The following is a 12,125-nucleotide window of genomic DNA, read 5'->3' as shown; positions in this document are numbered from 1 at the left end:
GAATGTACTCAATACAATTAAATAGCTAAACTTTTGGGTTTAGTGGCTTTAGACTAAAAAACTGTTTTATCAAAGTTAAAATACAGCTGCTGTATTAAGCCTCTAGAAAATACATGAAAATGCCAGTTAGTCACGTTTAAATGTGCAAATATACAGACATTAGATCAATTTCAGAGGCAACTTATATAATAAAACTCCTTTCAAACTCTCCTTAGTTGTAATCTGTCCCAAAGCATCATGTTACTGACTGTAGGTGTAACATGATTCATACATGATTCATATATTCAAAACAATTTCAATAATATTACTGAATTGAAATAGAAGACTTACCATGACTTTCAAACAATCATCAAATAATTCATCATCCTCAAACAGACATGGTCACATGGTGTAGGCCCCATAGTAGTAGTCTCTCCAAAAGGGGGACACATTTCACGGCACTTCCATAGAAAGCGATTTCCGTAGCAGGTTAGTTCCTGCTAGCTCTGACCCAAATCCTTCTTCTTAACCTTAACCTCAGTCTCCTAACGTGCTACGTTAATTTTCCTAATCTGCTGCGAAAAAGTAATTTTGTYTGCAATGAAAAGCGTTTCCCCTCTCCGAAATTGCTGACTGCATTTGCCTTTTAAAAGGATAGCAGGTCATTGATTTTAGCCCTTCATTACCTCACCATAGTGGTGGACATTCAAAAGGCCCCCCAGTACATGTTGATCATGCTGGTCTGTATGTACATCTTGTGTACAYTATCTTCTCATTCACACTGAGCATGACATCAGATATACACATCCTAACATTCATCTTACATGACTGTGGAGCTATCAAGGAGAAGAGGCAAACAGTATATCTAACATCACATTTTATTTGTTAAGTTACATGAGTAGCAACATTTAAATAAACATGATTTTAACAGTACAGTAAAAACATAATTAAGAGGTGGAAGACATAGAGGGCATCTCAGAAGGCAGGGGATACATTCAATCATTAGAGATAGTGATGAAAATGTGTTTGCATGTACAAAGCTTTAAAAGCTGTTTAAATACATCATGTCACCAAAAAGGTTCAAGTAAAGTTTAAATGTACTTCTACACCTCAACACTAACTCTTTGGTTAAATACTTTAAATCTTTATCCCAAACAAAGAAAATMATCACATTGGGGACTCAAAGGGTACTCCTGCATTGTGAAAATAGAGCAAAACCATTTMGGMRTTTTTCAGAGCACTCGAGACAAAATATTCACTTTGAACTAAAAGTAAACTACTGTCCTCTTTACATATGCACCAGCTATATTAAAATACAATTTTCTCTGAAAAGAAAATGGGAAGAAAATGTACAACATACAAGTCCACAGAATGAGGATTGGTCAAAGTAATTTCATGAAAAATCCTTTCCTCATCCTCATTCAATTCAGTGGTTGTGATCAAAGATTTCACAGTGTGTGATTATTTTATATATATATATATATATTACACAGTATACCAATGCTCAGGAAAAGCTCTATTGGCCATTTGTGTGGTAGGTTATAGTTAGACATACATCATGTGGATTAAGTGCAGATCTCTGAGGTCCTTTCAATAGATCAGCATTTTACCAGAATTCAGGACACAGTGTTCCGTGCCAGTGCATAACCATCTKGGAAGTGTATGTGATCTAATGGTGTGGGTGGTGGGMGGAGGGGTGAAGGCACGTATAGTATCTAATGGCTTCAAATGTAGGTAATGACCTTAACATAAGATGCAAGAAAGCATGTTTTAATGTGCCTTGTATAGGTGTCTTCATTTAAGGGGAGTGCAGTTGTCTGTTGGATTTCCGTGGTAATTCCATGGTCCAGCAGGACATGTTTGGGTGGTGGTGTCCTCACACCTCTGTATTTAGCTTTCACAGTGTTCCACAGAGAAGTTGGACTCAGATCTGTTAGGAGCAAAACATCCCAGAAAGTGAAACACACATTTTTTCCTACACTGCTCTATCCTGTGGAATGATTAGTCATTACAATCAACAGAGAACATAATGGTTTGAGAAAAGATTGGATTATCTATAAACAAGTACTGTATTCAAAACTAATCCTTGATTATAACTTCAACAAATCACAAACTAGTTTTGTGATATGGTCAAACAGAGCATGCTGAATGGACTTACAGCTCTTGCTGCTTGTGGATCATGTGGTTGTTGTACTCCAGAATGGGAGGGATGCTCTCCTGATGCTCCTCCTCTTCATCAGGGAGCTGTGAAGAAATCATAGGTGATTTAGGTTTTATTGTCATACTTGTGTGAAATGTCTTCAGTGTGGTCAATGTAATGCAATAGTTTTATTGACTACTATAGTTMATCTTTTTTTTCGCCATTTAGTCATAAAAATTCAGATGTAGATCTCAAAGGTGGTCTGTAGCGCTTCACGTGAGACTAAATCAAAGACAATGGCACCACCCAGCGGTTGTATTGTGAACAGCAGGTGATGAGTGGCTGGTTCCCTTACCTCCCAGTACACCTCATCATCGAAACAGTTCTCATCAGCAGGATCACCCCAAATGGGTAACTTCAGGATGGAACCTGTGAACAGAGGAGATAGCGTTTAACTTCAGTCCCTTTCCTTCAAGTACATCCCCCCCTATACCACCCATGTCACCTCTAGGTCACCCTTTATATGCCCATGGCCGGCCAAACTCACCGACTATAGCTCCGCCTACAACCCCAAAAACAATGGACACACACATGCCAGCGGCCTGGTATCCACCCTGAGTTAACACGGTTCTGTCCTTAAAGTCTCCAGTGAAGTCAAACGTGTTGATCAACCTGGACGGAAAAGAACAATGTACAGAATCAGATTGTGTCCCATATTTAGTCTTGATGTTGAGTCTTCTAATGACTCTGTATATTTCCAACTAACTGTCAGATTATGATAGTCTAAACTGGGACTGTGACATAATTTGTTTGGTGTAAAATGACATTAATCGTTTAAGATATGTCCTGTGACATACAGTAACTGTGTGATATGATTGGTTGATGAGAGGTTGTGGGGGAATATGTGTTCTGATTGTCTGGTAACAAGGATACATGTTCAGGTTCATGTGGTTTGGCTGTGTAGCCTTAGGCCCTCTCGGGTCTCCGGACTCACCCCTGCTTTCCGTAGACTGACTCGCTGGCAGCTGCAGCAGTGATGGCTCCAACTATCCCGCCAATCACCCCAGGCATGGCATGCAGGTTGTGTACTCCACACGTGTCCTGAATCTTCAGTGTCTTCTCCAAGAAGGGCTGGGAGGAGACGGGGAAAGGTTTAACAACACACCCGCAACACACCCAAATAAGGTATTACCGTTTATGGCAAAGGAATCTGCCCAATAAAGATTAGGCAGCCATTTAGAGTGCTATACCTTTTTTTTGTGGCTCAACATCATTCATAAGAAGTAAATAAGAGTTGTAAGAGTTGTCATGACTTTCTTTGGACAGAACCTACTAAGCCTACAAAACAAGACATTGTAGCTTCAAGCTGTGAGAGGCCAGGGGTGAGACTCACAGAAATGAAGATGTAGCCCATGGTAGAGATTATGCCGCAGAAGAAGCCCACGATCAGAGCGCCGTAGGGAGAGATCATAAACTCAGCCGCTGTCCCCAAGGCAACACCCCCCGCCAGGGTGGAATTCTGGATATGCACCTGTTAAGCAAGAGAGAGCACCAGTCATGACACTCGAAAACTTGTCAGTCAACAAGATGAGTGCAGAGGAAGATTATGTAGACTGAGAGGTTGTCAGTTAGTGTCACAAATACACAGTTACAGAGAATGTCACATATTCAAACACACATACACATAGTGATGGTTCCTTACCATGTCGAGCTTGCCAGTCTTCTGGGAAAGGCTGGAGATGGCCACTGTGGTGAGGACAGTGGAGGCTAGGCACAGGTAGGTGTTGATGACTGCCCTGTGCTGYCCGTCTCCATGGTCAGTAATGGCCGAGTTGAAACTGGGCCAAAACATCCACAGGAACATTGTGCCTGAGGAGAGAGAAGGGACAAKACAGTTAAGACACACCGATCATCACACATACTTCAGAACAGGAACAGTGCCATGGCAGAAAACTTCTACAAACTAAAGATAGGTCACCATCACCAGAGGGAGTGAAACCCACACAGAGCAAATCAGAACCATTCATATGTTTATGCAATGGACAACTAACTCACCGATCATGGCGAAGGTATCGGAGTGGTACACAGAGCCCTGCATACGCTTGCTCTGGTGTAAATTAGGTCGGTAAAGGACCCGGGAGATGGCCAGACCATAATAACCTCCAAAGGTGTGAATAACCATGGAGCCACCGGCATCCCTAGCCTGTGGGTACAGAAACAGTCATTTGTTACCAGGTGTACCAAACCATGTGATTATGTGGCTGCAGGCCATTGAGGTTAGATAAATAAGTTACTATATCAGGGTTATAGGGGGAATTAAATGAATCCAACCATGGCTAATACAGTGTGTTTAATTTAATAGTTGTACGCCCAGAGAGTGCTTGATGGGACTCACATGAAGTAAGTTCAGAATGATGTACTCTTCCACAGCGAACAGAGTGACACCAAACAGGGTCATAACCAACAGCTGGACCGGGCTGACTTTMCCCAGCACTGCCCCGTAGGCTATGAGACAGCCCGCCACACAGAAGTCAGCATTGATCAGACTGCAGATAGAAGACACAGGTGGGTGGGGTGGAGACAGATTATTACTGGAGAGTCATGTGAGAGTCAGTCATGTATACAGTAGTAAAACCTGAATGACTAGATCAGTAAGTAATCCTCCTTCAGGTAATCCTCCTTCAGGTCTTTCTCTCATCTATGAGAGGAATGATAGTCTGCCCTTCAAGATGAATACCACAGGAGATAAGTCTCAAGGATAATGATATTTGTGATGAAGTCAACCTAAATGATTACAACCTCCCCGCCTCTTGTTATTGAGATTCTCAGAACAAGWACCCATCCATCAGTTGAACCCAGGGATGGGCAACTTTGATGGGGTGAACCCCCTCGTGACAGTGAAGAGAAAACATTTACATTTCAAAGTTCATTTCCTGCAAAACAGCACATTTTGGCATGGGACGTAGAGAATATGTTGCTGTTCTAAAGCAAGTTTGCTGCAATTCTACACATTTTGTCATGGGGTGGAGGCAAATATTTGCATCAATGGGCCCCACACTGATCGGTAATACGATCATGCTTAGATAGCTGACCACTAGACTAACTCACCAATCTAAAAACAAATGTAGCTGACATGGGCTAATTGAGTGACTGCTGATGCACAACCACATTTTGAAATTGCACTTAGTTTATTCTATTATTCTAACACTCAATAGTAAGTTGAGACCCCGACTGAGTCCCCCCCCAGTTTAAATAATAATAATATGATGCCCTCGGGCCGCCAGTTGCCCATACCTGGTTTAACCCATCACTGCTTAACCCATGGTGACAGCTTGCTTAACCCTAAGAGAGTCTATGGTACAGTCTATTGCTCCAATAGGGGCAGGGTAGGGGAGGCAGGGTAGCATAGTGGTTAGAGCGTTGGACTAGTAACCGAAACGTTGCAAGATCAAATCCCCGAGCTGACAWGGTACAAATCTGTCATTCTGCTCCTGAACAAGGCAGTTAACCCACTGTTCCTAGGCCATCATTGCAAATAATAATTTGTTCTTAACTGACTTGCCTAGTTAAATAAAGGTAAAATAAAAAATAACCATTCTGCCATTGTTTCAGTATGAGTAGCAACTCACTGATTAAGCCTCCTCCCCTCCCCTCTCCTATGTGTGTGCATACCTCATCAGTTCTCACTCTAATTACTGAACAAATTGCAGCCTCATAGATGCACATCAGTGCGGTTGCATACCTTTCAACACCGATGAAGATCTTTCCTGTCTGAGGATCTAGAGAGTGGAACCAGCCTTGCATGAGCAGAGCCCACTGCAGGCCGAAGGAGGCAATGAGGAAGTTGAAGCCGACTGCGCCGAAGCTGTACCTCTTCAAGAAAGTCATGAGGAACCCGAAACCCACAAAGATCATCACATGGACATCCTGGAAGCCTGGAGAGAGGAGGGTTAGAAGGAGAATGAGAGAGAAAGAGAGAGGTGGAGAGTGAGATAATTATTCAAAGTGTGAAATAAATCCTATTAGTTAATGCAACATAATATTGCATCCAATGCAAGAGGCTCTCAGTAGTTGCATAGTTTTTGATAAAAATCAGTCCTGATGTTCTGTACCATTTGGTCAAAGTTTTAAAGCAGTTAACTCAACATGTTCAACTGGATATGTCATCATCAGATTAGAATGTTTATGATACACACCCTATCAGTTTACACGCCAGAGCTACAGCTGGGAWATAATCTCTGATAAATCCAAACACATCATATTACAAGAGGAAACAGATGCCACATAACATCACAAGTGAACTTAACTTGTCACTCATTCAGCCTGGCTATCAGCAAAGATGCACCATCAGAAGCTGGTATAAACCAAGCTAGAATCAGACAAATTGGAAATAACCACTGACCTACATTTGGTAAAGAGAATATGTAGTTTTAACCCAAGTTAGAGAAGTTAGAGAGGCAAATTTGGACTGCCACTGCATTTGTCCACTAARGAATAGATGCTTTCAAAATAACTGAGACTGAGATCGTTGTCCAGGGGATTTCACAGGGGAAATTGTCAAACATCCTAGAGATCAAAGGTTGTCATCTGATCAAACAGCAAGCATGCTTTTTATTAATAACCTGATTCTTTATCATTTCAATGAAGATGAAACCATGAATCATACATTTACTGTATATTGTCAACCTAAACGATGCACCAGGCAGTCCAGTGATTATGAATGTACTTACTGGGGTATCTGAAGTAGAAGTCATTCTCTATGTCYCTGGTGATGTTSTCATGGGCCTTGGTCTCTACCCAGTGTGRGTRCGACTCCTRGTCGTAGCGGATGAAGACTCCGAAGAGGATGATCATGGCGATCTGCCAGACGAAGCAGACTACCGGCAGTGTAAGACGGATGTTGGTGTTCTTTTGCCGAGAGAAYTAGTCTTTGCATCCCTGGKTGCAATTCCCCATGGTGGTGGCTGAGTAAGTACTGAGACAGTGATGCTCTTTGACGTGCCCTGAGTGTGGCTGTGACCCTGAAACTACAGGCTGTATCACTACAGGTATATATGGGACAAAACAGAGGTGTGTCCTCAGTGTGAGCCAGCTGTTGCCCTACCCAGCGCCAAACCCTCCCTCCCCCTTCCTGCCCTCTGGCACCTTGATAGATGACATCTGGCACAAAGCAGCAGAGAGTCCCGTGCATTTGATTGTTTGTCCCAAACAACATGTTGCATAAGAGGGGTTAGAGGAAAACCTGAAAAAAATACATTTGGTTGCCATTTTTTGTTGTTAGAGGAGATCTCCTTTGTTGTTACTGGGCAACAAGCAACCTGGTCTCAGAGAAAGAAGTATAATACTATACATCCTCCAAGATGTATGATAAGTTAAGTCATCCAATTTGTATGCTATTGTACTGTACAACCGGGTCCAGAACATATACAGTACCAGTCAAAAGTTTGGACACACCTACTCATTCCAGGGTTTTTCTTTATTTGTACTATTTCTGCATTGTAGTATAAATAGTGAAGACATCAAAACTATGAAATAACACATATGGAGTTGTCTGGTAACCAAAAAAGTGTTAAACAATTCAAAATATATTTTATATTTGAGATTCTTCAAAGTAGCCACCATTTGCCTTGATGACAGCTTGCATACTCAACTGGAATGAATTTCAATTAACAGGTGTGCTTTGTTAATAAATCCTCTACTTAATACCCTCCCGGATCCGGGATCATCCTCATCAGAAAAAGCGGACTAGCATAGCCTAGCCTAGCGCCACAGGGATATCATACGATATAATTTCATGAAATCACAAGTCAATACAGCAAATGAAAGATAAACATCTTGTGAATCCAGCCAACATTTCCGATTTTTAAAACGTTTTACAGCGAAAACACAATATATATTTTATGTTAGCTCACCACAATAGCCAAACACACAATGCCATTTTTCACCGCAAACATAGCTTTCACAAAACCCACAAATAGAGATAAAATGAATCACTAACCTTTGAACAACTTCATCAGATGACAGTCTTATAACATCATGTTATACAATCACATTTATGTTTTGTTCGAAAGTGCATATTTTATAGCTACAAATCCTGGTTTTACATTGGTGCCATGATCATAAATGGCACCAAACAGCCAGAATAATTACAGAGAGCAACGTGAAATACATAAATACTCATCATAACACTTTATGAAAAATACATGTTGTACAGCAAATGAAAGATAAACATCTTGTGAATCCAGCCAATATTTCCGATTTTTTAAGTGTTTTACAGCGAAACCACAACATATATTTATATTAACTCACCACAATAGCCAAACACACAACGCCATTTTTCACCGCAAACATAGCTTTCACAAAACCACAAAATAGAGAATAAAATTAATCACTAACCTTTGAACAACTTCATCAGATGACAGTCTTATGACATCATGTTTAACAATACATTTATGTTTTGTTCGAAAATGTGCATATTTATAGCTACAAATCTGGGTTTTACAACCGCAGCCATCGTCACAAATAACACCAAATTGTCCGGAAGAATTTTACACAGCAACGTAATCTAACCAAAAAACTCATCATAACTTTGCTGAAAAATACATGTTGTACAGCAAATGAAAGATACACTTGTTCTTAATGCAACCGCTGTGTTAGAATTTAAAAAATAACTTTAGTACAAAGCACAGCATGCAATAATCTGAGACAGCGCTCAGCCATTCTCCGCCATGTTGGAGTCAACATATTCCACAAAAATACGAAATAACATCATAAATATTCTCTTACCTTTGATGATCTTTCATCAGAATGCAGTGCAAGGAGTCCTAGTTCCACAATAAATCGTTGTTTTGTTTTAGAATGTCCATTTCTTCTGTCGAATTAGCAACTTTGGCTAGCATAATGGTGCTCACGTGTCCATGAACGCTTGGCGCATGGAACGAAAAATTCCAAAAGTCATAATAAAAGTCGAATATAAACTGGTCAAACTCAGTTGAAAATCCATCTTTATGATGTTTTTCTCATATGTATCCAATAACGTCCCAGACGGAGCATTTCGTCGTGTCTACCTAACGCATTGCAGAAAATMATATGGTGCTCCCKMGTGCGCAGCAAAATACTGCCAATATGGCGGACCTGTCACTCCAAAAGCTCTCATTCGGTCCCACATCAGGCTAGACACCTCATTCAACATTCTACTGCCTGTTGACATCTAGTGGAAGGCGTATGAAGTGCATACAGATCCATAAATACAAGGCAATTGAATAGGCAAGGCCTTACACAGAGACCCATTTTCAGAATTTTCACTTCCTGTTTGGAAGTTTGCTGCCAAATGAGTTCTGTTTTACTCACAGATGTAATTCAAACAGTTTTAGAAACTTCAGAGTGTTTTCTATCCAATAGTAATAATAATATGCATATCGTATGATCTAGAACAGAGTACGAGGCCGTTTAATTTGGGCKCGATTTTTTCCCAAAGTGAAAACAGCGCCCCCTATTAAGAAGAAGTTTTAAAATGTAATTTGTGGAATTTTTTCCTTCTTAATGTTTTTGAACAAATCAGTTGTGTTGTGACAAGGTAGGGGTAGTACACAGAAGATAACTCTATTTGGTAAAAGACCAAGTCCATATTATGGTGTTAGGTTCTAAATGAACCGAGTAAAACACACGGACGATTAGTAAAGCTTAAACCAAGTTTTTTCACCCATTGAGTCATACAGCTGCATAAGACAAAAACATATTTCCACCAGTGGTAGTATATATACCCCAATTTGGGAGGAGTCTCCTCCTTCCCTCTAAATATTACATCTTTATTACTAGGCAGGACGTTAAGTGATTAAGTGATGTGGGCAATAAACTGTTCCTTCTCCCTTAATGTGACCTTATCTGACCTCAACTCCCTTCCTCACTAATCCACGGCTCTCAACCATTATCAGTGACCGCAATTATGTGATTGCCTCTCCTCTACTCAGCACCTCCCAAAGCCCCCTGGCTCCTCCTGACCCAACCATATACATTCCTCCTACAGATACCCATTAACTTCTGGTGTATAAACCAGACTAAGGCACTCCTCATGTCTCTAGTATAAGTGATTATTAACAATATGTAAAGTTTAGAAATCCGAACCCATCAATAGCAAGAACAGCTCAAATAGGCAAAGAGAAACGACAGTCCTTCATTACTTTAAGACATGAAGGTCAGTCAATCCGGAAAATTTTAAGAACTATGAAAATTGTGCAGTCGCAAAAACCATCAAGTGCTATGATGAAACTGTCTCTCATGAGGGCCGCCACAGGAAAGGAAGACCCTGAGTTACCTCTGCTGCAGAGGATAAGTTAATTAGAGTTACCAGCCTCAGAAATTGCAGCCCAAATAAATGCTTCACAGAGTTCAAGTAACAGACACATCTCAACATCAACTGTTCCGAGGAGACTGTGTGAATCAGGCCTTCATGATCAAATTTCTGTAAAAAAAATAAAAGCACTACTATAGGACACCAATAAGAAGAAGAGACTTGCTTGGGCCAAGAACACYAGCAAAGGACATTCAACCGGTGGAAATCTGCCGGTGGAAATCTGACATTCAACCGGTGGAAATCTGCCGGTGGAAATCTGTCCAATCTGTCCAAATTTGTTGGTTCCAAGCTCCAACTCCGACTATTTACATGGGACAAGACGGGACAAGACAAACACACATCCGACTGCTACGCCATCTTGGATTAAGTTGTATGATATTGTATGACCACTATTCCATTCATATTGTAACCTAAAGTAGTAGCAGAGATTTACTTACAGAAGTGATATAGCAGTACTCATTACAAACAACATTCTGCATTAGAGGTCAGAGAAACTACTAATACTGTAGGTCATGGTTGACATTTTTGGTAGTCAAAAGACAGATATATACAATATTTAAAGCTGCAATATGTAACTTTTTGGGCGACCAATCAAATTCACATAGAAATGTGAGTTATAGATCTGTAAATTGAAAGCAAGTCTAAGAAGCAGTAGATCTGTTCTATGTAGATATATAGATGCTTCCCCTGCTCAAGTTTCGTTTTTGCATCTTTTACTTTCGGTTTGTACACCAGCTTCAAACAGCTGAAAATACAATATTTTTGATTATGAAAAATATATTTTACAGCAGTTTAGATGGTACGTGAGAGTCATTTAATTYAGATATTCTTCCAAGAGGTAGGGTTTCAGAGGTTTTCGGAAAAGGGGCAAGGAACCCTGTCCTGACTGTAGGGGGAAGCTTGTTCCACCATTGGGGTGCCAGGACAGAGAAAAGCTTTGACTGGGCTGTGCGGGAGCTGCCTTCCCTTAGAGGTGGGCTAAGAGACCCAGGGATGGCTGAACGGAGTGGTTAGGGTTGGGACATAGGGTTTGAGCATAGCCTGAAGGTAAGGAGGGGCAGTTCCCCTTGCTGCTCCGTAGGCAAGCACCAGGGTCTTGGAGCGCGAACCCATTGGAGTGTGAGGAGGAACAGGATGACATGGGAGAACTTAGGAAGGTTGAACACCAGACATAAACAACACATTTGGTATGTTATCCCGCAGCACTGTGTTGTATCCCCTTCTACCTGCAGTGTTTATTTAAAAAAGCAGCTGATGGATCAGCAACCTCAACTTTGGCTGCTTTGAGTTACCYTGAACTGTATTTGCATCTTGGGGGGGATTTTGCCCTATCCGCTGTCTGTTATGTATGAATTAACATGTATTTAAATATTTATGTTTGGACAAACAAATTATCCTTTTTGTTTAACATGTGAGGACCTATTTGACAATGTCTGTCTTCCTTAATCCATTTGAGCAGACATAATTCATGTAGCCTAATAATGTTGAGATGAGTACCAAGGCTATGCAAATTACAGTACCAAATCTTCTACACATAGCTTGCAGCTTAGTTGGTGCATTATTGATAGAATTTAAGGTCAGTGCAATATAAAATATACTAATTTACAGCCTACATAGCGGCTTGGTTGTCCTGGTGATGGTGATGTTTGGGTT

At 40.8% G+C, this 12,125-nt stretch overlaps 1 protein-coding gene across 1 annotated transcript; it reads right to left on the bottom strand.

Annotated features, from left to right (window-relative positions):
* Positions 1-1,652: 1,652 nt before the first annotated feature.
* Positions 1,653-7,144, bottom strand: LOC111974695 (ammonium transporter Rh type C-like). The gene is given in 11 exon segments (XM_024002622.2): positions 1,653-1,909; positions 2,138-2,223; positions 2,475-2,548; positions 2,667-2,791; positions 3,114-3,250; positions 3,513-3,650; positions 3,822-3,988; positions 4,175-4,322; positions 4,515-4,665; positions 5,862-6,054; positions 6,850-7,144. Coding segments are annotated over 11 exon segments (1,485 nt in total). The 5' UTR covers positions 7,076-7,144; the 3' UTR covers positions 1,653-1,869.
* Between the last annotated feature and the right edge of the window lie 4,981 nt (positions 7,145-12,125).

This window comes from Salvelinus sp. IW2-2015, linkage group LG15 (assembly GCF_002910315.2).
Source record: "Salvelinus sp. IW2-2015 linkage group LG15, ASM291031v2, whole genome shotgun sequence".
Classification (NCBI taxonomy): Eukaryota; Metazoa; Chordata; class Actinopteri; order Salmoniformes; family Salmonidae; genus Salvelinus; species Salvelinus sp. IW2-2015.
This window is presented reverse-complemented; position numbering and strand designations above follow the sequence as displayed.